Source organism: Typopeltis vanoorti, chromosome 20 (assembly GCF_054136105.1).
Source record: "Typopeltis vanoorti isolate ZY-2024b chromosome 20, IOZ_Tvanoo_1.0, whole genome shotgun sequence".
NCBI lineage: Eukaryota > Metazoa > Arthropoda > Arachnida > Uropygi > Thelyphonidae > Typopeltis > Typopeltis vanoorti.
The window spans coordinates 79,748,252-79,775,403 of NC_143568.1; the positions used below are offsets into that span (position 1 = coordinate 79,748,252).

General features: G+C 35.6%; 1 protein-coding gene across 5 annotated transcripts in view; it reads right to left on the reverse strand.

Moving 5' to 3' along the window:
• The window catches only part of Klp68D (kinesin-like protein 68D), a 479,354-nt gene that overhangs the window by 277,686 nt on the left and 174,516 nt on the right, over window positions 1–27,152 (reverse strand). For all 5 annotated transcript variants that reach the window (XM_090410558.1, XM_090410557.1, XM_090410556.1 and 2 more), the window contains exon 12: window positions 17,428–17,515. In XM_090410558.1, the coding sequence (XP_090266684.1) occupies window positions 17,428–17,515 (88 nt within the window). The remainder of the gene's footprint in view (window positions 1–17,427; window positions 17,516–27,152) is intronic.

Here is a 27,152-nt window from a genome sequence, read left to right on the forward strand (position 1 = left end):
TGCACAAGGGTGATGCAAAGATCGACATATCCAACTACCAGCCAATCAGTATCTTAGGAGTAGTGGTGAAGATTTTGGAAAAGTTAGTTCAGAAATAGGTTGACAGAGAATCTACTTTGCAACAAACAGCATGGCTTTAGTAAAGGAAAGTCATGTTTTAGGAAGGTCGTGTCTATAATAATATTACCACTGAGTTAGAAAAGGGTAGTGAATATACTATGATACTTCTGGATTTCTAAAGCTTTTGAAAGAATACAACATGGAATGCTATTGCATAAATTGGAGAATATGGGATTGGATTATAAACTATTATCATGGATAAGAAAACGGCTGAGTGACTGATATCACAAATTGGCATATGGGGGGGGGGGTGAATCTGCAAGATTCAAGGAAATCAATGGTGTGGCTCAAGGATCAGTCCATTGTTATCCATTCTGTACATTAATGACATTAGGAAGGATTTGACATGTGACATATATTTACTGATGATGCAAAGATATGTAAGGCAATCAGGAATGCTGCTGATATGCAGTACTTGCAGAATGATTTGAATAGGCTGGAATTGTGGGCATATGAAAAGGGGCTGCCATTTCAATGTTAATAAATGTAAAAGTCATGCACTTTGGTGTGATTAGATATCCAAGATCATATTATATTGGTGGGATTATGCTTGATGAAACTGATGAGGCTAGGGATCTTGGAGTTTTAGTAAATAGGAAGTTGTATTTCAAAGATCATATAGAAAAAATTGTAAATGCAACTCAGAGAATAAATGCCATGCTCAAATGAGCCTTGACATGTAAAGATAAAGTTTTGCCTTTTTACAAGACATTGATAAGACCTCACTTGGACTATTACATGCAGATCTGGTCTACTGGTTTCTGTGGTGATTCTGATACAGTGGAAAAAGTGCAAAGGAGAGTGTCAAAAATGATATTAGATTTGTAGAACAGATTATGAAGACAAATTGAGAATTTGTAGGTTGCAGACACTAGCAAACAGAAGAAAGAGGGGGGGGGGGGTTGATATGATTGAGACCTACAAGCTTCTGAAAGGGTTATACAGGATTTCTGTAGATGGAATTTTTCATTTTATGCAGGATGGGGAAAGGATGCAACGGCATCCATGGAAGTTGAGAATGAATGCTGTCAAGAAGGGGGGTTAGGATTAGATTTTTCTCTCAGAGAGTAGTGCAAAATTAGAATGTATTGCTTTTGGATGTTGTGTGTGCAGGTAGCGTCAATGAATTCAAGAACAGGTATAACAGCTGTTGTGACTAGTATGGCCTCCCTCAATGGGTTCTTGACTCACTGGAAGTTTCTCTTAATAATAAAAATAATAATAAAATGGGGTTATCACAAAATAAAAAAAAAGCAACAAATCCACACACACACACACACACACACACACACACACACACACACACACAGAAAAAGAGAGAGAGAGAGAGAGAGAGAGAGACTGGCTGGCTAAGATATCAAAACGTTTACCCATTTCTCATGTGATGATTCAGTTGTGACCTGCAGAGGCTGGATTGATGAGCAAAAGCATTATACTACAGAGCTGACAAGCAAGTCAGATTTTGAAAATAATTAACATTAGGTTTAATTCCAGCCGATTTTTCTTTTTATGAGCGTTTGTTTGATTATTTTTCAGAGCCTGCTTAGGTAGTGTTTGAAAAAACTTGTTTATGCTGCTCAATAAGCCACCAATGTGTAGCAGAACAATAGGGTAATTTAGCATGATATTGTGTTAGCTGCAGTCCATGTATGTGAAATGTATTTATTAGGAATGGTGAAAGATTTGTGGAAGGAAAGTGAGATTGGTGAGCAAATGTACAGAAAGTATTTCGAAAGTGAGTGTCAAAACAGCAAAACAGAAGAGTGGATGTCACAAGATTGTAGGCAAAAAGTGCAGTCGATGAAAGTGAGTAAAGGCATAAAAGAAATGAGAATATCTGAATGATAAGGTAGTAATGAGAGTCAGTGTGCTTTTGTGATTTCTTCATAGGACAAAACATGAGTTCATACAATTACCAAAATCTGATTAAGTAGTAGAGCTGAGAGGAGAAAGAGGTGTGAGAGAAGAAAAAGAATGTAAGACAAAGCAAAAGAAGGAGAGTAAAAAAAAGTTTGTTGTGATTCTATGATATGAAGCATGTTTAATTTAGGCATGATGAAATTATATTTCCTAGGGGCAAAGATTAAGGATATTAGCAAGGACATACGTCTTGAATGTAGTAGGGAAAAATGATTTTGAATGATAAAAAGTGTGGTATGAGGTAAGATATAAAAGTTAATGGAAGAAGCAAAAAAAGAAGAGTGCAAGAGTAAAGACTGTGGGGCTGCAAGTTGTAAAGGAGAATCGTGATTACAAATGGGTCAATCCATAGATTACGTCAGAGATGTGCAGTTTGTAAATGAGTGGACTAAATTTGATGACAGGACTTATATGTGATTGAAAGATTACACGTGTCCAGAGAAATTCTTCAGTGAGCTTCTGAAAGGGCAAAATCAGGGAAACTAGAGCGATAAGAATGGGGGAAGGGAGTCATATGCACAGATATCCTTGAGGTGAGAGAATAATTAAAAACGATGAATGTAGTCTCTTAAGTAATGAATTTGAATGGGAGAGCCAGTAGTTACAAACACAGGGGAATACTGTAGTTTATGCATACCAAAATGACAGAAGCATCAGAAGAAAGAGGGAGGAATTTCTAGTACTAAAAGGCAGACCATAGACTGGCAGTTTGCTAAGTACCTCCATGTCAAACCTGATAAAATGCTTTTGCAATGTCAAGAGCAAACTACATGAGTTTCCCTGAATTTTTCCATGGCTTGAGTGCAGAGGTGGGTGGTGAAAGCTAAAAGATCAGATGTGGATTGAGAGTGGCAGAATCCATTCTGCTGATCACTAATTAGATGGTGGGTCTCTAGGTAGCATAGCATAAAAGTTGGCTGTTGATGACCTTCTCCATAGTTTTAGGGAGAAAAGAAGTGAGAGCAACTGGACAGTAGTTTGTTTTCTGACTTTTATCCCCTTTCTTTGGAATCAGTAAGATATGGGCCTGTTTCCATACTATAGGGTACATGCTAGTTGAATAGGATAGATTGAAGAGGTGATACAGGAGTAGTTCTGGGATACCATCAGGACCAGATACCATGTTCGTGCTTAGGTTATTAAAAAGGATTCTTTGGATTTCTTTCTAGGAGAAGACTGGGTTACATGGGGTGAGCAGTTTTTGGTAAGGTAATGGTAGTAGTGGAGGGAAAGAGCAGGCTTGCCCTGGTTATTTTGATCAATTTAGAAATTAGAAGAGAAGAGTGATGCCAGTAAGTCAACTTTGTCTTTGGGTGAGGTGGCTATAGTGGCATCTTGGTGTGAGAGTGGCTATAAGGAGGCTATGATGTACTGAATCAAAGTTTAGAGCATTAAAACAGAACTGAATATATATATATATATATATATATATATATAAATAAAAGTATGTAATGCTATAATACAATACAGAAAATTAATATAAAAGTTCTAATAAAAATATCTTACTTCTGTGTATAAACTGATTTCTTGTAAAATTTAATCCAACTTGTAAAATTCTTCTAAAATTTTATCCAGCTTAAAAACATGTGTTAAGCTGGATAAAATTACTAAAAGCAGTAAAATAATGATTGCAGTCATCCCCCCATTCTCTGTTTGGTCTTCCTCTTTTGTTCTTTCCTTCAATCATTCCAAACAACAACAACGTTATTAAAATAAAGGGCAATAGATCAAGATATGATTAACAATATCCACATATAGACATATCATTAACCCTCAAACAGGAAGGAGTGTGTGTGTGAAATGAATATGACCAATGCAGAGCAAAGCAAGAACAACTTTGGTAGCATTTCAATTTTATGAATATAATGGGAACTTTACTGCATGCAAATTGGCAACATAGTTGGCACAGTCTTAGGGGATTTGATTAGATATTATGCTGTCTGGGAACAACAGCTGCAGACCCCATTGAAGAATTTGAATTTAAGCTATCTGTATAAGACCGATACAAAATCAGAGTATTCTTCTTTGTGTTTGAAAGCACCGCTAGTAGACAGGGAGGGGTAAATGTTTTATCTAACCTACGCAAGGAGAAGCTTCAAAATGGGAATGCAAGCTATGCAGTATTGTCTACCGTGGTCCTTACAGTATGTCATCATCATCAACAACCATGGGTCCAATGCCCGTAGGTGTCTGCTGCCATCTTGATATGATTCTTCCATTGCATTCTGTTTTGTGCAAGATGACTCAATTTGTGTATAGAGTGTCCGCACCATTTGACAATGTCATCGCCCCATTCTCTGTTTGGTCTTCCTCTTTTGTGCTTTCTTTCAATCATTCCAAACAGCAACGTTTTTAATTTTTTCTCATCATTCATTCTACATATATGGCCAAATAGACATAGTTTCCTTTTGATTATTTTCTGGATCAGGTTTTCTTTTGGTTGTATTCATCTGTAGATTTCCTCATTGTTCACTTTCTGTATCCAGCTTATTCTCAAGATCTTTCTATAGCACTTCCTCTCAAATGCCAATATCCTCCTTTCAGATTCTCTCAGGAGTACCCAGGCCTCGCATACATAGAGCATGCTGCTGAAGATACAGGTTTCTACAATGTGCAGTTTAGTTTGCATCTTTATAGCTCGGCTCTTCCATATTTTGTCCATGGCTTTTAAAATAGTTGTTGCTCTGGCTATTCTAATTTTTATCTCTTTTTTGGGGTCCAAGTCATGCATCATGTGGCATCCAAGATATGTGAAGTGTTCCACATTGTCCAGTTGAAATCTGTCTATCGTAACTCTGTTCAGTAACTCCTGTTGTCCAAATATCATTGTTTTAGTTTTTAAAGCTGACATTTAGTCCATATCTTTTTCCTTCTGTGTATAGTGTTTGCAATGTCTGTTCCAGCCTTTTTGCATCTTCTTCAATCACAACGATGTCATCTGCAAAGCAGAGGTAGTTTATTCTCATGCCATTTACTGAAATGCCTCCACCTCCTTCTTCCCAGATGTGTGATGAAGATGATTGGTGATATTGGGTCCCCTTGTCTTGTGCCTTGACTAGTGGCAAACCAATCTCCAGTCTCACCTGCTATTCTGATTTTTGCTTGTGCTTGGCTGTTTACATCTTTCAACAGGCGGATCAATTTATTGTCCACACCACAGGATTCCAAGACAGCCCATGTTATATTTTGGTCAATATTATCAAATGCTTTTTGGAAGTACACGAAACAGTAACATATCTTTTTGTTCTTTCTTTGAGCTTTCTGTGCTATTAGTCTTATGCGAGTATTTGTAGCACTGTACTTCGATCTTGTCGAAATCCGGCTTGCTCATCCGGAAGATGTGCCTCCATAGGCCCCTTAAGGCACTTAGTATTCACTTTGCCAAGATGATTCATTAATGCAATAGTTCTGTAATTGGTGCATTCTAAAGCACTGCCTTTCTTATGAAGAACAACCACGACCGATTTTTTCCACTCTTCGGGAGCATACCCTGATCTCCATATTTCATTACATAGCTTACGTTTTCTTTTGCAACTGATTCCCCCCCATATTTTAGCATCTCGCCTATTATGTTTGTCATTTCCAGGATTCTTGTTGTTCTTGAGATGTTTTGTAGCCTTATTCACCTCCTCTTCCAAGATGTCATTTTCAAAGATCTCTGCTGGTGGAGAGATTGCTTTTAGTTCTTTGATTACTTCTGTTGCAGTATCATTTAGTTGATTTTTATATAGTTCGCTGCAATATCTTGTCCATCTGTGTAAGATTTCTGTCTTGTTCATCAATACTTTATCATTTTCATCTTTGACTGGTACTGATCTTGTTTGCCACTTCCTATTGACATTTCTTATAAGTTTGTAGACCTCTCTACTTTTGTGTTCTCCGTGGTACTGTTCAATGTCTTTGCACTGGTCCTCTAACCATTTGGCTTTATCAGATCTTGCTGCTTTCCATACTTCATTGCATTTTTGACGGTAAAACTCATCTGCTGCCTCTGAATGATCTCTTTTAAGTTTCAGTTCTCTTTTCTCTTGTACCAATTTTAGGGTTTCCTGAGTTATCCATTTCTTGTTGATCTTTTCTCTTTCAGGAATTACTTCCTCTACTGCTTTTTTTAGCAATGTAGTCAGTCGTTCTGCTTTGGTATTTATATTTTGTTTTTCACTTGGGGTCTTAAGCTTAGTTTCCAATATGTTCTGATATGCTGTTCTTAGCCTGTCTTCATTTAGCTTTGAGATGTCTCTAGTTTTTTGGAACTTTCTTTTGTACTTCTGTCTGTTTCAGTTTTAGTCTTATATTTGCAATCACTAAGCTGTGGTCTGAATCAATATCAGCTCCTTGGAATAATCTGCACTGTTGAACTGAGGTTCTCCATTTCTGGTCTATTAATATCAGGTCGATCATATTCCTGTGTTTGCCATCGAAGAAGTGCCCCGTCCATTACAGTATGTAGTAATGCTTTTACTTGCAAACCAAATGGAAGTATGGAAGCCAGACATGTATTATACAAATTTTCCTTCCTCAGACAAAATATAATTGGCCTTATAGAAAGAGAGAGACAGGAATTTTATTCTGATCACATATAGCAAGGGCAAATGCTAATGTTAAAGATAGCTGGAGCAGATTGGATCCAGCCATTGAAATGTCCTGTTTCTTGCATAAGCATAGAATTGAAACCAATAATCAAGTCTTGATCTGGAAAGTGCTCAATATAAATGGAGCAATAAAGTGCACTGCTCCATTTATATGGAAGCTAGAGCACAAACGATCCCCCTTCCCCACTTATCTCACAATTTATTGTATACAAAATAGAATGTCAATTTTTTTGTCAAACATGCATCCCAAGAACCTCGTTTCTGTTGCAAATGGGATTACCATTTATCCTACTTTTAGTTCCGAGTCAAAATGAATGCCATGTTTGTGGCAAAAAAAAAAAAATGCATATGCATATTTCAGATTTTTCTGTGGGAAAAATCTGAAACTATTTTACAAGCACCTAGGCTGATGACTCTTGCTGCACCTATCTCTGTATGACTTCATGTTGCAAGAATGACAAAGGATGTAAAAATTATTGGCATGGATGGCATTAATTAGAGTTAAAGGCAGTTATTCTGCTAGCAAGTCAACTGTGGCTCCTAAACAGCTTAACATAGAATTTTGTCAGACTTCCTCCTCTTGGAGAAAGGAGCGAAAGAAGGTTGATGCAACTCATACAGTTTTTAATAAAGAAAACTGACACTAGGTGTTCAGGTTTTTGAAATCATTTCTAATGAATGCTTTCAGATGCATTAAACTAAATGATCTAGTGTGCAATGATATTTCTGGAAGCCAGATTCTTGGGAGAAAAAAGGCTCAACCTCTACACATAGTATAAAAGATGGAAGTTAACCATTTTTTTTTTTTTCAAGATATTACACAAGCAGCTGGTCACGGCAACAAATAAATGGCAATTTGTTGATACTTTTGGATCCTTACCTGGCTTTAGAAGGCAATAATAATAATTTTTTTTTTTTTATTCCAAAAATTTATTCTCACAGAAAAATCTGTTGAATAAGTAAGACAGCTGAATTCCATAGTTGATGATTACAGATGTTTATCATCGACCATGGATGTCTTTGGTCCTACAGCAGTTAGTACTGAAGAAAAGCAGCTTTCAGTTCTTTCGTGAACAGAATGTTGTGATCATCACACCATCCAAAGTTAACAGTATTTGATTTTTTCTGCTTTACTTTTTTTTAAAGCCAAGGATATGGGACATAAGAGGATGTTGCTGAATGTTCTAGCATAGCTCTGGTGCATTTATTCTATTCCAGGATCAGAGAGGAGTGAGTAGAATATTTGCTCTTTATTTTCATGAGTTGGTCCAGACCTATTTGGCATTTGCTGATCTGATCGAGTTCCTCAAGGACTCACTTTAGTGAGTATGGGCATGGCAAACCCGAGGTACCTGATGCTGGACCATGCCTTACTTCATGTAATATACATCTGTTATATTATCTGTAGACTGGTCCCTCCTCTTCCTTCCCTGCTTCTTTCTTCTCTTCTTGCTCCTTGAATATTTCTTTTCTCCTCTTCTCTTCTTGAATATTAGAGTATTCGAGGGCTAGGGGGAAATCTTTCCTATTTTGCTGTGTCATTTCATCTTATGCACTATTGTGAGGCACCAACCCGTCTGACCAGCATGGTGTTATAAAGCCAAATATCACCCCATGAATGAATGAATAAAATAGGAAAATTACATACTGGCTTGTCCGTCGCCCAGCATAAAAAGGGACGCGTCCTGGACTTAGGCAGAGGGTCTAGGTCAAAAAATATGCTACAGTCTCCACTAGCTACAATGAGTCCACCTACAGTGACCAATGATAGAAGGATATTAGTAGGAACATATAACTGCAGATCTCTACGGGATGATGATAGATTGGAAGAACTGATGAAGGAATTGGAACATATAAAATGGGACATTGTGGGCCTTACAGATATAAGAAGGAAAAAAGAAACTCTCATGCGATTAAAAGATGGACATCTACTCTACCACTGTGAATGTGACAGAAACTCAACTGGTGGTGTAGGATTCCTAATAAATAAAACAATCAAGGACAATGTCCTGTTTGTAAATAAAATAACATCAAGAATAGCTGAACTAAGTCTCTTCATAAATAAAAGATACCAACTGAAAATTATACAAGTATATGCCCCAACTATGGACCATCCAGATGAAGAGATAGAAGATTTCTATGAAACATTAGAATCCACATTCAATAATTCTAAAGAATTCTACATAATTATAATGGGTGATTTTAATGCCAAAATTGGAAGCAGAGATGACCATCTGAACTCCATCGGTAAATTTGGATTTGGACAGAGGAATGAAAGAGGAGAAAGACTTGTTGAATCTGCAGAAGAAAATAACCTCTTAATTATGAACAGCTTTTTCAAGAAGAAAATCAACCGAAAATGGACTTGGAGAAGCCCAAATGAACAAACTTACAATGAAATAGACTTCATCCTCTCCAACAGAAGATATATAATAAATAATACTGAAGTACATAATAGATTTAACACAGGAAGTGACCACAGACTAGTAAGGAAAAAAATATGGATCAACAAAAAATGGGAACGGAATAAGCTCATAAGAAAAAAGTCCAATTTAGTGAATCTACAAAACCTCTACCAAAATAAAAGATGTTATAGAGAATCACTCAAAAATGAACTAAAAAAAGTTAAACACAGCTACTACCGTCAATGATGCTAACGAAATATTAACAAAATCAATCTTGAATTGTGCACTAGAAACAGGAGGTGTAAAAAGGCACCAAGGAGAGGAAAAACTAAGATCTGATGGAGAAAAGAAGAAATATGAAAAGAGATTTGAATGACACCAATAAAATAGAATATACGGAAATTTGTAAAACTATACATAAAAGGATGAAACATGAACTTAGATTGTATAATACTAGGAAAATTAAAGAAACAATAGAAAACAAAAGTAATATGAAGGTCCTAAGATGAACATTATCAGTTGGCATGAAGGAAATAGCTGTTGTAAGAGGAAAAAATGGTGAACTGATAAAAAATAGAGATGCAATAATCAAAAGAATTCAGGAATTTTATACTGAACTCAATGAAGACAAAGACTGGGACATCCAAGAATCATCTATGAATTACCTGAGATCTTACAAGGTGAAGAGGAAATGGCACTGCAGGAAATGAAGAATGGAAAAGCCCCAGGAGAAGATGGAATTATGGTAGACTTCTTAAAACTGGGAGGAAGCCCTGTCATCAAACAGTTGAATAAACTCGTCAATAAATGCCTAAAACAGAGAAAAATTCCGAAAAATTGGAACAATTCACTTCTAATATTAATTTTTAAAAAGGGCAATAAGGAAGAAATTAAAAACTACAGACCTATAAGCCTACTCCCCACCATATATAAAGTTTTCACAAAAATTATAAATAATAGAATAAAATCTAAACTAGAGGGAATGCAATCCTGTGAACAAGCTGGATTTAGGAAGAATTACAATACTTTGGACCATATTCACGCATTAAGATAGCTCATTGAAAAATCAATTGAATACAACTGGTAGAGCCTCTGCTACTAATGGCTCAGTTAAGTAAGTTTGAGCACGGTTAGTAGTTGGAAGGGGACCAATTGTTCAATGCTGTTGGCACACTCTCCCTCGATGAGTCTTTGGACTCCCTGGAGGTGTCAAATAATAATAATACAGACTATGAAAAAGCATTTGATTCAGTTAAAACATCTGCAACACTAAAAGCACTTGACACCCAGGTAACTGAGAAACCATATATTGAAACACTAAAACATATTTACAATAATGCAACTTCTGTAATTAAATTATATAAAAACAGTGAAAAGTTCACAATACAAAAAGGCATCCGGCAAGGCGACACCATATCTCCCAAATTATTTACAGCTATACTAGAGGAAGCCTTTAGAAGCCTTGATTGGGAAACAAAAGGAATAAATAAATGGAGAAAGGTTGCATCATTTGAAATTTGCAGATGATATTGTCCTGATAGCAGATAATCTTGAAGATCTGGAAGAAAGGCTAAATCAGCTAAACGAAGCCTCCAGAGAAATTGGATTAAAAATAAATAGAGAAAAAACAAAAATAATGATGAATAAATACATAAACCATAGAACTATCAAAGTTGAAAACCATGAAATAGAACAAGTTACTTCATATGCATATTTGGGCCAATTGTTATCCTTTGAGGAGTGCCAAAGAAAAGAGATTGAATGAAGAATTCACCTTGGATGGATTGGCTTATGAGAAAATGAGAGACGTATTCAGAAGTGACATCCCTATGAGTCTAAGAAGGAAAACTTTCGACCAGTGCATACTTCCTGTCCTAACATATGGAGGAGAAACATGGACTTTAACAGAAGCCCTAAACAAAAAATGCCGAGAACAACACAACATCGCATGGAAAGAAGTATGCTAAAAATAACATTAAGAGATAGGAAGACAAATATCTGGATAAGATCTCAAACAGGTGTCATGGATATTGTAAAATACATTAAACATGCTAAGTGGAGATGGGCTGGCCATATTGCCAGATGCAGTGATGGGCGATGGACTAGAAAAACAACATAGTGGAGACCAATGGATGGAGCATGACAAAGAGGAAGACCGAGAAGAAGGTGGAGAGATAAACTGCAACAAATTGCAGGAGTGAGATGGATGGGAGAAGCAGAAAACCAAGTGATCTGGAAAATCATGGGGGAGACCTTCATCCAGCAGTGGACAGAACCAGAAGGTTGAAGAAGAAGATCTAGTGAAAGAAGATGCAAACTGGATCCATGAGTCCTATTTGAAAGCTATGATGAATATATAGTACTGTAGAGCAAGCACATTTGAAAACAGTTAAGTTTCATGAAGTGGGAGAATCTGTGGAAGGGGTCACCAAAATTGTTGTGGGCTTTATCGGCTGCTGAACATTTGGAATTCCATTGTGTTTTGGAGAGAGTAGTAAATAGTAGAAAATTAAGTAGTAAATCATATTATACTCTGTAATATGATTTACTACTTCATTAAATAGGAGAAGAGCTGACTGTTGCAGAAACAAATTCTGCTATGGATGACAAGATATTTCAGTCAGCTGGACCTATTTTTTATTGTGACAAATGTGATGTGATGTAATACATGGATGCCCATGTAAGAGCATCAATATAATGGCAAAATGATCATTCTCATAGACATCATCTTTTACTTCGAATTTAAACTTTCAACATTTCAGTAAAAGCAAAAGATTTTTGTTAAGAATGTGCCCCACAAACAATTTTCTCTGATGTTAGTGTGAACTACTACACTGCGTACTGTGACCATTTAAAATCTCTTATCAAGCATATGGATGGCAACTGCAACATAAGGTCATCCTACAAAACATTTGTGCTTGGTAGTAGACACAGTGACATTTTTCCAATTAGATGTTCACCTGCTGAATGAATAATGAGGAAAGACAGGATATTTGCAAGTGTTTCTGATGTTTTGCTTTTTTATTTTTGCAGTCAACTGATGTATAAATGGTCTGTACTGAGCTGGAACTTAAGGATCCCTGATAAAACTGAGTATGAAAGATTCATCATTAAAAGGAGGAAGAATTCAATACCAAGCTTCTCATCCACCACAGAAACATATACACATGCCCCCTCCTATATTTGGCAAGTAATGACTGCACTTGGAAGTAGAATGCTAGATGCCACAAGGACACCACAACAAGTCTTGTATCTTGTACCAGACCAAGGGGAAAGGAGACTTACTACAACTACTGATCTTTTCAGGCAAGCTGACTAGCTGAATGATACTGGTCATCTTGCTGAAGCAGGGATGGGATCAGAGCACTGCAAGCAGATCAGGACCTCACTCTCTAGATGCTCACAGGCTGTACAGCATGGCACTGAATCTCAGGTTGAATCCTGACCAGTGGTGGTGAAATCTTAGTATCTTCATCCTTTCACTGGAAGCAACAGTACCCTTACTATGATTTTTATCTAAAATTATTAACAACCATAAAATAAAATAATAGTTATAAACAAATAGTTCATAATTCAGAGTGAAACGCCAAAACAGAGAGATAGAGCGAAACACCAAAACAGAGAGATACAGTGTGTGATGTTGTAAACAAATTAAGTCCATGAAAACTGCCCACTGGTTCACGGCAGCATCATGTCACTAAAAATGTCAGATGAGCAAATGCAGTTTCATATAAATGAGCACTGGTCATAACTGAAAATCATCATATGAGCAGGTCAATGCAAAGCAAAATATCATAGCCAGAGCTTACTGTATTCCACACTTCTAAATTAATGATAACATCACAATAAATCATAGATCTAGAAACTGCATTTCTGAGATAGAAAGGTTCGATTTCCTTTGTAGCTGCTGCACGAATGCTGACAACAAGCAGAGAGACAACTTTGTGAATCACATGACTGTAAACAATCAGAATCACAAGCAAGATTGCCTGCAATTTCATTCAGTCTAAGAAGTCTGCCTTGAGCAAGTGGCATTTGCTATTGTTTCAGAGTTTTTTACAATGAAAGGTGAGTTCACATTGTCTGATGTGCATTTTTATTATGGACATGTCAATGGAAATGCACATGAAGTAGACTGACTTAATCAAGGGCATTTCCCATATTATCAAACTCCATGCTCTTGAATGTTCTTGAATAACTGCATGAGTGTAACACAGTTCCTACACTATGGAATGAAAGAGAGGATGAAAAATAGGATGCTGGAAAATGAGGAAGACATCCAGCTGCACAGAATTCATGCTGGAATATTAAAGTGGAAAAGGAAAGGGAGGGGATCTCTCTCAAGCAGTTGTAAAGAAGATTGTGCTTGAAAACAGACTTCACTTGAACCCACTAGACAGTAAGTCTAGTGGGTTAAAGCACTTTTACCAAACAATTATCATTATTAATTGGTACTTTGTCAGTGCTTTCTACAACAGTATATCAATCATAACTGGTAATTAGCTTACGGAATTAAGAACACAAAGGATATTAATTAAAGGTAACTTTAATGAATAACTTCTATATTTCGTTGCCATCTTCAGGAACATAAAAATATGGTATGTGCACGCAGCCACATACCATATTTTTATGTTCCTGAAGATGTTAGTGGCTATGTGGCTGACAATGGAAATCATTTTGATTGCAAAATGTGTTTGTCCTGCAGTGTTTATCAGTTATCAACGGATTTCTGCATGTAGTCAGTTGTATCATCTAATGGTTATAGCAATTCATTACCACCATAAAACTAGCAAGTGAAAGGACACTAAAAATTTATCATCTTTAAGTGATGGACTAAATTCACCTGGTGTGAGACCAGCACACTGCTTATTGGTAACCTAAAAGTTCCATGTTTGGTCTCTAGACAATGGGTTTCCAGATTACGTAAACTCCACCCTGATACAGGTTTACAACCTTTTGCGAGTGAGTCACAAAAAAAACTCATTTAACATTCTACACCCTCCCTCTCCTCTGGAAAATATTAAATGCATGGAAATTCCTTTGAATTCTTATACAATGAGTCTGCTATAATAGCACTGCAATATTGCATTTTCTTGAACTACATTTTGTTCAACTGCATGCTCAGATGAAATATAAATGCTAGGAAATGTCTCTCTCTCTCTCACTCACACACACACACACACACAATTTGCTGGAAAACTATGCTAAACACCTTTAACACACAATTCTTGAAAGTGGTGAAGTATAACTAATATTCAGCAACAACAAAGCAATTTTTTTTGTGAGAAGGGAGAGGGGAGTATTTTTTCCCCTCCTTTCTATTGTACACAATCCTGTCACATGCACCATTAGTACATTACTTCCAGGATTCTGAATATAATTCTTAATTTCAAAATAAAAAAAAATCTTAAAGTAAACTATCAATCAAACTTGCACACAGATTCATATCACAAGATATCAAAAAATAGATAACCTGTCCTCTTAATTAACCTATTAGCCCATTTTACTTATTAAGAGATTGTATCTTCAGATACCAAAAGAAAAAGCCTAACTGACAAAAAAAAAAAAAAATATATATATATATATATACACACACACACACACACAATATAAAATCGATGTAAGCTAAGTACACAAGTGTCAATATATTCTTCAGAACAACAAGAAAAACCCTTTATCTACAAAGCCTCCTTTCAATGATAAAACAGCCAACAGTTATTATCCATTATGGGCAAAAATCCTCAAGTTTTAGTCTCTTGCTTCCTACCATTTGTAGAGTCACTTAGGGAAAGAACTGCCTTAATGTTTTCATTATCAGATCAGATACTTCCTTATCTATAATTGATTTTTCTAACTGATTCTGAAGGTAACACATTTTGAAAATTCTTCATTCTCTAATAAAAATCCAGAATGTTTACCTATTACACTTGAATTAGTATTAATTTTTTTAATCACTTGAAAAAGATTATAGTAATGCCATTCCTTATATTACAGGAAGAGCTAAAAAAATAGAACACTGCAAAAATATAATATTAAGGCAAATTTGAACCACTCACAAAATTATAAAGCCTACTCAGCTCCTCTAAAGATCCCCTCCCCCACCTTGTCCATCCAGGGGTATGCAAAATAATCCCGTGCACCTGTAATTTGATCTGCATAGGAGAAGCAGCATGTCAATGGCAATAAGAAAAGAACACAAATGATACATAAAATTTGTTCATTACAAAAGTGAGGCCTTTCAAGATCATACATTTGAAACATACCACAGAACTGACTGAAAAGATGACACCCAATCCTTATATTGCACCCAAAACTTGTTACAAAGAAAATGTTACCAAGAAAATTCAAAGAAGCTTGTGAGATGTAGATCCATCATCCCAATCTCAACAAAAAAGATGGATTAATTGCCCAAACATGACAGTTTGTCTCCACAATTTCTATACAATGGATGCAAAGCAAGTGCATGAGGAGGAGGTATTAGAGATGATGCATAAGCTAAATAAATTGGGGACTAATGTGATTTCAGCATAGATGCTAAAGGAGTGTTCAGCAGAACTAGACCCTTGATATGGCCACATAACCAGAGTTTACAAAATAATCCTGTGCACCTAAAAGGCAAAGGGAAAATTTCACAAGTGGAAAGAATGTGTGATAATCCCATTGCAAAAGGGTGGTGAAGAATGATGTATCTAGATGTCAACCTATCACTAACTCCAGAGCAGCAGCGAGATAGTGGTAAAGATGGTAAAAGCTTGTACAAAAATGGGTTGAATCTATACTTTGCAATGAACAGAATGGTTAGCTAAGGATGATCATGTTTTGAGTAACTTGTTCATATTTTATAATAATGTTATGGCTGAGTTCCAGGGAAATGGATACACGATGATATTACTGGACTTTACTAAGGCTACAGACAGGATACAGAAAGAAAGGCTGTTGCATAAGTTGGAGTATATGGGATTGAATTATAACCATTAGTCTGCTTAAGAGGATGGCTGACAGTTAGCAAAAAGTGGTGTGTAGAGATATGAGTCTGCAAGAATTAAAGGTGAAGGGTGTATTCTAATGATCAATTCTTGATCCAGTGTTATTCAATTCGTACATTTATGATATTGGGAGGTATTTAACAGGTATTTACAGCTTGCTGCTGCTGATGATGATGATGCAAAGATAGGCAAGAAAATGGAGATGTGATTAACATGCAATACTTGCAGAAAGATTTGAATAGGCTGGCATTGTAGGCAAGTGAAAATGGATGACAATTCAACATTAGTAAAAGCAAAGTTATGCATTGTGGTGTGTTGCCATCTCCAATGGCATATCACACCGGGTGAGGTCATTCTACAAGAAACTGATCAGGCTAAGGATCCTGGAGTTTAATAGATAGGTAACCTGAAGTTTAAATCTGCAAATACAATCCAGGAAGATAACAGTGCTGTTACAACCCACAAAATAATAGCAATAATAACATAAAGACTTAAAGATAAGGAAGCCATTTTCCATCTTTATATGTGCTTGATATGACTGTAAGACCTTGATTTTTCTGGAAGAATCACCTCTTAAAACAAATTAAAGGCAAAACAGTGAGCTTCAACATTTCTCTCACTAACTTATACACCGAATCCTGTGAAACGTTGGCACGTGATTCAACATCCCCCCCCCCCCTCCATCAAGCCCAAAGTATATGGCTGAGATATATACATAATGCATTTGCCAATCTGCCCTCAGGTTCTTTCCAACTTTTTACAGTTCCTCCACAATATTCACCCCTAAATTTCTTTTACTGTTGAAAAGGAAGGGGGGGGGGGGGGACCCTCTGGTCTTCTTGTATATCTCAGTTACTGGGCAACTGGATGGACAACTCTCACGTGTTCAGTCTATCAGCCCCTAATTAAAAAAGAGAATTAAAATGTAATTCTCTTTTTGTTGCTTTTGAGTTAGATATTAATTCCTAATGATTGATATTAATATGCGTGGAAACAGTGAATGTAAAAAATAAAACGAAATATGAAATAAACTATTTTATATCAATTATATATTCCAAGCATAAAATACTACATGCACAAGTTACAATGCAAAAAAGGTTGTAATGTTGGATTTAATGTGTAATTTTTTTTTTCATTCTTGCATATTATTTCTCACCATATTACTTTAGTGAGAATTAATAGTTATTATCAATAAAATAATTTCCTTCCTCTCAACAGGTCAGACATTTTCTTAGATTCTACTATGGACCATATCAATTTTACTAGTATTCAATGCTTTTAAATGCACATTAAATGTTAACTGCGATGAATCCTAAAAAAACATGTCTGGGTAAATAGTTTTGCAATATCATAGATTTCATCCAACTGTCAAGTTCTTTTCAGATACATGGATAATAAACTTACCTCAGAGTTGTTAATGTTTCATCGTAATTATAACTGGCTGGCCCAATGTTTGCCACCATAATAGTTTTGGCATTACCTCCAAGAGAATCTAGTAGGAAATAAAAATGGAATTCCATTGCATAAATTCTGAAAAATGACAAAAAAATTTATTTAAAAGATATATTTCAGTGATTACACCACATTTTTTATTATTCAGTTATTCGGTTATTTTGTATTCAGTTATACAAAATACTGAAATAATAGTTCCCGACAAGTTTCGTAAATCATAGGATTTACTTCTTCAGGGGGTAAATAGTATAACTTAAAGTTTAAACAAGAGAATTAATAAATACAAATTATAAACGTCTGGCTATTCATAAACTCAAATAACAGAATGCAGATATAAAACGTTATTGACGTTGAACAATACTGGGCGATGTCATGTGTTCTTGTTCTCGTTCATACAGTCCGAGCTCAGATTGAGGTAGATTTTTTTGTTAGAGCTGACTACACTTGGAGAATTAAACCTTGATTTTTATTGCATTGGGTTGAGTTTTTTAGCATATTAGCAGCCTCTTTAAATTTTCTTATATAACTCTTGTTTTGTATGTATGACATCGTCATTTTTTGCCAGAATACATCGTGTCCAGTGGAAGTGGTATAGAAAGCAAGACCTGTTTTTGTTCTCTTTTGTATTATACGTCTTTTTGGTGTTCAGCCATGCGTATTTCTCCAGATCTTCCTGTCTGTCCTAAGTAGCAAATCCTGCAAGAGCAATGGATTTTGTAGACTCCTGGTTTTTTTAAGAGGATGATGAGGTGGTTTTGGTAGATGTAGGAATCTTGAGATTTTTTCCATAGTAAGGAAGGCTACTTTTATGTTGTGTTTGTTCATTAATTTGGCTAGCTTATCTGTAACATTTTTGATATAAGGAAGCGAGATTGCGTTTTTGTAATTCCTGTTTTATTGTGTTGTTAGTTGGAGGCATTTTAAGGATTCTCTTGATGGTTTTTGTTTCATATCCATTCTGGTGGAGGATTTGTGTTAAGTATTTTAGTTCTTCATTACATCTTTCTTGTGTGCTGGAGATATTGTATGCTCTGTCTCGAAAAGTTTTAATTAAGCTTATTTTTTGTGAAGGATGGTGGTGTGAGGTTGCATTTAGAAATCTTCCAGTGTTTGTCGGCTTCCTATATACTGAGAAGGAGAGTTTACTTTCTTCATTAACTTCTAATAGAATATCCAGAAAAGGAAGTTTTTTTATTTTCTTCTTGTTCTAAAGTGAATTTTATGGTGTTGTGCAAATTGTTGAGATAATCTTTGAAATTGATAAGTTCATCTGTTTGTTCCATTAAATATGATGAAAATATCGTCCACATAGCGTAGCCATATTTTTGGTTTTTTATGGTAATTCTCAAGAGCATTTTTGTTTTCAAATTTTTCAACTAGCAACATAATAAAACAGGATTACAAAAATGCAATCTCGCTTCTTTATATCAAAAATGTTACAGGTAAGCTAGCCAAATTAATGAACAAACACAACATAAAAGTAGCCTTCTTTCCTATGGGAAAAAATCTCAAGATTCCTACATCCACCAAAACCACCTCATCATCCGCTTAAAAAAAAACCAGGAGTCTAAAATCCATTGCTCTTGCAGGATTTGCTACATAGGACAGACAGGAAGATCTGGAGAAATATGCATGGCTGAACACCAAAAAGACGTACAATACAAAAGAGAACAAAAAATGGGTCTTTCTTTCCATACCACTTCCACTGGACACGATGTACTCTGGCAAAAAATGACGATGTTATACATACAAAACAACAGTTATATAAGAAAATTTAAAGAAGCTGCTAATATGCTAAAAAATCCAACCCAATGCAATAAAAATAAAAAAGTCAGCTCTAATAAAAATTTTTTATTAGAGCTGACTACACTCCATCAAGTGTAGTCATCTCTAATAAAAAAAATCTACCTCAATCTGAGCTCGGACTGTATGAACGAGAACAAGACCAAGTGACATCGTCCAGTATTGTTCAACATCAATAACATTTTATATCGGCATTCTGTTATTTGAGTTTATGAATAGCCAGACGGTTATAATTTGTATTTATTAATTCTCTTGTTTAAACTTTAAGTTATACTATTTATCCCCTGAAGATGTAAATCCTATGATTTATGAAACTTGTCGGGAACTATTATTTCAGTATTTTGTATAACTGAATAATAAAAAAATGTGGTGTAATCACCAAAATATATCTTTTGAACCAATTAGCCACAAAAGTCTACACCTGCAAAAATGTATTTGTTAATAAAAAATATTTGTGTATTTTACAGGAAATGTAGAGTCCTTCCTCCAAGATGTAACATCCTTACACATATATTCTAATTTAATGCACACTGTAGATATTATGTAGATATTAAAAACCCTACTCCAGAGACAAAATGCAGAAGTTTTTTCCAAGCAATTTCTAGCTTTCAGTAAGCAGAATGGTGGTTTAACAGTAGAAAATTAAAACCCTTATCACCTAAAGACCATCACAAATGACCACCCTCCAGTGAGATTTTAGTCCATTCCTTACATGTTGGAAGGCGAAGATGATATCATTCATCCAACCTGCTTTAGTTGGCTGAGCTGGCATTTATTATTATTATTTATTTATTTTTTATGGTAATCACTAAGGACTGGTCAGCCTATAGTACATTATGTTGATCTGGTTGACCTAGTTAGCACATCTGCTCTCCAATAACAGGTTGTGAGTTTGAATCCCACCATTCTAATGAATATTTGGGATTGTCTCTAGGTGGGAAATAAATTTTATTGCCTAGTGGGAGACTACTGTAATTATTAGAAGCCTGAGGCAGCTTGAAAAAATTCCATGCTTGGTCACTGTTGCAGGGGTTCCAGATTATGTAAAAAAGTAATAAAAATAGGAAAAAAAAATCCTTATCCCATCCATAAACCTAACATACTATAGGTTTATGACTTTTTTTGGGGATGGAGTCACATTACAAAAATTATATAGGAACAAAGTGGAGAAGAAAGAAGAAATAGCAATGGGTATGAAATCTATAGAATGCACTCTTAAGAAATATCTAAACAGAGAAGAAGACTTCTTCTGAAAGACAGCAGAAGAAGGAAAATATGAACAGAAAGAAACACATGTGTGAGTATGTTGAACTGTGAAGGAGCATTAAACAGCTGTCGCACATATTTAAAGAGGTTTAGAGAGAAGGAGGAATTAAAAATGCCAATTCTGATGAACTATGAATGGAAATATTTGTAGTCAAGTATTCTTAGGGAGCTAGCCCAAATACAAGAGAAGCATTCAAAGGTTCAATGGATTTGAAATTTGTACGAAGTTAATTCATCCAACCACTGTTTAGAGAGAAAGTAATGCCTCGAGTAAAAGAGGAAACATTTCTTGGATGCTTCTGTAGCAATATTTGTAACATCCATATGAAAGGAAAAGAAATCTCATCTCATCCAGCAAAGCAAAAATTGTAAAATTGGAAGATATCTTTGTGAGAAATGGCCTGAGCTTTACTAGCAATGAAATCAAAATATTACTAGAACTAGATTAAGAGTTTGAAGATCAGAATTTCAGGGAAGTTGATATTCTGGAAGTAAATTTTTGTGTATTGTGTAGTGCAAAGTTAGTTCAATAATAAAGAGGAGTACAATGCACTAACATCATTAAAAAAGTACTAGATTTGCATTCAAGTGGAGAAAGTCACTGATATATACACTGCTTTGAAAGCAGTCAGAGAACACCATAGTGTGAAGAACAGCCATGGTACCCACCTTAATTAGATGTAGGACCTCCTTTCACTATGATGACTACAGCAATCCTACAGAGAATACTTTCCACAAGTGTATGATAGCGATAAATGGGAATTTTGGACCATTCTTCCTGTAGGTATGTAATGAGGTCCTGGAAAGTTGTGGGACAGGCATCCCTTGACCTCACTGACACATCAGTATATCTCACAAATATTCAATAGGGTAGAGATCAGGGCTCTGTGGAGGCCAGTCAAGTGTGGTGACATTCATGTCCACAAATCATGCAGTTACAGCAGCAGCCTTATAACACAGTGCACTTTCTTCCTGAAAGAGACAATGGTCAGTTACATAGAAATGACACAAAGTAGGAAGCATTGATTGCCCAGAATGTTCAGATACCTCTCTGAGCTCAATGTTAATGGCACTGCAAACAGAAGTCCAAGGCCAAACCAGGACCATACCATCACCACCTCTGGATTTCATAGTTAGAGTCACAGACTCTGGTAAGAGATGTTTACTGGGCATCCACAACACCCATACCCATCCATCTGCTGAGTAGAGGATATAAGGTGATTCATCGCTCCATAACACAGCTTTCCATGCTTTCATGTCCCACTGTTTGCACCATTTAAGAAAATGCTGCACGTTGGTTTGGGTAATGTGGGGCTTGCTTATTTCAGGTCCTACCACATAAACCCATGTTGTGAGCCTCGGGTTCTGAAGGTTTTTGTGCAGATTCGTGTTCCAGTCAATGCCCAGAATTCCACATTCAACATGTTGGCTGACAAATAGCGGTATCCTTTATAGCACACTATGGTCATGTTTGGCGAGTGTTGTGAGTTGTCCACTGTGGGTAGCACTTGCAGTTGACTCCCTGTGCTTCCATTTCAGTATGGTATCATTGATTGTTGACATGGGATTGCCCAATTTGTCAACAATTTGCCAAACAGATAAGCTTGCAACATGGCATCCTATCACAACACCTGTTTCAAGATCTGTCAGTTCCCTTCTGGAAGCATTTCACATGGACATACTGGGAGCATCATATTCCTCCAATTTAACCGGCTACAGACACATGACTCATTACATGGCACGATGCACCATACCCATGGGGGTGTTCAATGACTTCTTTCTAAGCAGTATACATACATACTGCAAGCATAATTTTGTTTTGCTTTCCTTTGCCATAAAAAATGATACCACTCAAAAAGAAACCAGAATAATGACTTCATAACTTTGAGGTCCTATATACTGTATTTGCTGGGCGTATAAGACGCACCCCCTTTTTTGTACACATTTTTTAGGAAAAAAACTTTATCACTGAATATTATAACGAATCTATAGTATTTCAAATATAAAGTAATAAGTAGGTCTACTTTCAACAAATACCTAATCTAACTAGGAAAGAGTACCCACCTTTTAATCCTATGAAGCTTTGACCCACTCACAAACTTGCGAAATGCTAGGCCTCTTCCTTGTTCCTGATGGCATAACCTCAAAATCTAAAGACTGCGTCCAGCTGTTCCACTTCTCCTTCATAAATCCCTCCCTCCCTTTCACATTTGACGTCCGTAGATGCCGTATGGTCACTGCTGTACCTCACATGGTTTTGGCAAGAGGTAGGGTTGCAGATACCCTTTCCACACAAAGTTTGTAGGACAACCACAAACATCCATGCCCACGGCAGGATTCGAATCCATGGCCTCTTGGCTGGAGAGCTAACACGTTAACCACTCGGCCAACCAGGCCAGCCATAAATCCCTTAAATAGCTTATTAATGCAGACATCTAAAGGTTGAAGCTGACTAGTTAGAAGACCTCCTGGAATTACAGCTGAGTTTTCAATTCCTTCAGTTTATTTTTAACATCTTCTGTTCTGTGAGAATGAAACTGATCCCATACCAACAGAGCAGGCTTATTTAACAGTCAGAGCACCTAGACCAAATTTTATCTATCCATAACTTTATTCCTCCTCCAACCATCTAGCCTTTTGATCCACTGAACTCAATGCAACTGGAATGCTCCCACACACCACAAGGAAGCAGGAAAGAAATTGAGTAACTCGGAACAGAGAAAATTTACAGAAATGAAAGCAATAAAAAACAGTATCGACATATAAGATGCACCCTGTTTTTCAGACCTATTTTCAAAGACAAAAAGGGTCTCTTATACACCGGCAATACGGTACTTCTCTTCTGTCCTCAAAATGGATCGAATCCCTCATGGATAGGAGCCTTCTGACTGCTGTGTCCAGAGTAAGCTCTTTGATATGCTAACAGCTAATCAATGCAATTCTAAGGGCTTCATGCTATGTTAAGTTTGGTCTTCATGTAGGTCTTGTACCCTCCACAGTGCCCCTAAATACCAGACGAGGAAGTCTGTCCAGTTCCATCCGCACAATGTGACCAAACCAGTCGAGTTGATGCTTTTAACTATATTAAGAAATGTTGAGTTAGGGATATTCAAATCTTGCAGCACTTTTGTGTTAATGTTATGTTCTGTCCAATGAGTTCTGTTTATTTTCCTGAAACATTTAATTTCAAAAGCTAACAGTTTCCTCTCTGCTTCTTTTTTAAGGTTCAAGTTTCTGCCCCTGTAGTGAGCTGTTGGTAGTATTATACTTATGTATAATTTTATTTTTACAGTTGTAGGAATTTTGTTGTTTTTCAAATTTCATTAAGTTTATTCATCACTGACCATGATATGGAGGATCTATGTTGTTTACTATGTCATTTAAATTTGAAATCAAGTATGTCCCTAGGTAATTAAAACCATTAACTGGTTCTGGTTTCCTGATTAAGTGTTACCTGCATACCTTCTGGGTGTATTCCAATTTTCATAATCTTTGTTTTAACTGAATTTACAATCATATTATAATTTCTGCAGATTTGTTGTAATTTTGCAAGCTGGTACTGGAGATACCAGCTTGAAAAACTGGAGATACCTATATACTTAATTTCATTAAATTCCATGCAAGAGAAAAATATCAAATCATTCTGAAAAATTTTGTCAATAACAAGTAATCCAAATACATTGAAGAGTGGCAGGGGAGAGGAATCTTTCATTAACTAGTCTTAATCATCACTGTTCATTGTTCAATTCCTAATAGTACCCTCAAGTGGTATACAGAATCCTGTGATTGTACTACATGATAAGTTTACATTATTTCTGTCAACAGTTTTCATTCAAATTAGTCTGTTATTTCCTGGACTCTGATACACTCAAATTTTATATTTTGCTCTTCTAAGGCAGAATAGCTTGGATCACAGATTCCTAAATGCTAAGAATGTCAAGTTCCTGCCTAATATCTTGAGTTTTTGCTTCCAATTTCTTAGAACTCTCATATCTGTGGTCTATAGCTATAAATCTAGAAATGAATCAAAGCACTAAACCCACTATACACAAGAGTCTTCAAAACAAATTTTAACTATGAATGAACTGTTTTATTTCTGTGCCAATTCTCAGATCTCTAAGTTAAAATTGATTCTGAGCTAACCTAAAAATTGTACCTTATCATCATGTTTTATTTACAATTTACAACTTGTAAATAGGGAAGATAGTATAGGGAAATGTGTCTACACGGCTGAAATATTTTATTTACTATAGGTTCTCCATTCAGAATGTCATTGTTATTTTCCACATTCCAGTCTGTTTTTCATAGTTTGTCTTTTTATTGCTGGCTGCCATGCCAAATTTGTTACAGCATTACTCAGTTAAGGAATCTAAAGATTTGTATCAGATTCCTTTAAGAATATATCACCTGCACATATAGTAGCACTCAACTTAATATCTACAATTCTGATATCAGGTTTAAATGCAACTTTCTTCCATAATATGATTCATATAGATAATGAATAAGAGTTGAGATAATGTACACCTTTGTCACACACCTGACTTTTTATCTATACCTCATTCATTTAAAACTGCTGCCTTAATTCTCAAGAATAGGGTATAAAGTGCTTAGTATGATGACCAATTAACAGCATATAACTGCGGTGTTTCAAACAGCTTTTCTCTTGGCACCTTATCACATACATCTGTTAGATCTTACAACTTAAATGTAGAGATTTTTACTTCTCATGCTTTCTTGACTACCTGTTGTGAAGTAAAAATGTAATTCTGACAACCCCTATTTGATCAGACACCAGCTTGCTCTTCCACAAATTTGTATTCCACTAATTTTCTTAGCCTTGTCTCAGATATCCTTTCATAAATCTTAATTTGAACACTCAATTGAGAAATGCCTCTGCAATTCTCATATTTATTTCTATTTCATATTTATTCTGTTTTATTTCCCTTTTTCACAAATGAATACTGTGAAGACTCTACTCCAACCAATCATCCAGAATTCAACCTTCTGAACTATGCAGTGTAGTCACTAAAACATTTTGCTCTCCATATTTCAGTATTTCAATAGTTGACTATAATCTACTCCGAGTGCTTTTCTACATATCAAGTTTCTGATGGCTTTCTCTATCTGAAGTATTGATATGTACTCTTGACTGCATTCCTTTGGAATAAAACTGCCACTGGTTGTTTTATTTAGTGATTGTTTAAAGTAATTACTCCAGACATCCAAAATATCTTTATCCTCAATTTTTTAAGTCACTTTTTAATCTTTGTTTCCTTTACAGTACTATTTCCATTTAAGCTTTGCCTCCAGAACCAATATTTTACTTTTATATTCTCACCAAAGTCTTTCCATGATATTTAATTACTTTTACACAGCTTAGCTTTCTTACATTTTTTTTCTCTGTTTTCTCTCATTCCATGCTGATTGACTTGCTAGGAACACCTGATAGGCTTTCTTCTTTTCCAGAATTCTGAGTTCACTATAAAGATCAGATTTTTCTATTTTTGCAGACAACTTTGACTCTGAAAGCTGCTCAACTTTCAATTTTGATTCTTTTCAAAATATTTTGTATATATTTTCCATTTCCCTATATTTATTTTATCTATCCCAAACATTAATGGTAATCACTTCCTATTTCAAATTTCTTGTATATTCTTGTGTCATAAAATAGTATAAAGATATCACTATCAAACAATAACAATGAGATTTCTTGTTTCTTGCATTTTCTCTCCATTTGAATTTGTACACCTCTGTAAGTTGGAATATGGTATCAGTAATGACTAGTCCTTTTTTCTCCAAAAAATACAGATATTCATTTCCTAGTTGACTATTTAGACCAACTTTTCTTTTAAGTCAACTGCCTTCTCTAATGACAAAAAATACCTCTACTTCTTCCTTAGTAGAACTTTCTATAGCACCATAAGCACAAATAAGTTATTATCAAATTGTCCATTTTGATGTTTGCTTGCCATCACTCTACTTGAAAATGCTTACCATTCAAGGTTATCTTCATGTTTAATGGCATAGCTATTCCTTCCTTTCCCTGAACACTTACTTGAATTTAACATCCTGCAAGTTATTTAGAAGATATCACCTGTTTTTGTCCAATAACACTAATTATGTAAACATGACCCTTCTCTTTTTATGTGGCTTGCCTATCTTGGGTTTATTCATGTGACCTTTCACTATTCATTCCTATGGTTCCTTGAAAAAAAAAAAAAAAAGCAGACAACTGGATTATGCCCCAACCTGCATGACATTTCACTGTGTACTTTCTTGTGGTTTAAACAAATATAGAATAAAATACAATTTGGTTGACTAAATTCCAAACTGCCAGACCATTCTTATTTGTTCAGTATTCTGGTGGATACTGAATGGGGTGCACCACACAAAAAAAAACACAATGAGGAACAGATGTTGTCCCTGTTTAAGTTTATCTAGCATTTATTCTTAGGCCTCAAACCTAAAACTGAAAATTACTATATATACAATCAAGATCATTTCTAATAATCTACCCTCAAAGGGTATACAAAGCACTATAAAAAGGTGTATGCAATTAGATTTACATTGTTATGAATTTCCTATCAAAATTTTTCTTCCAAAATTAA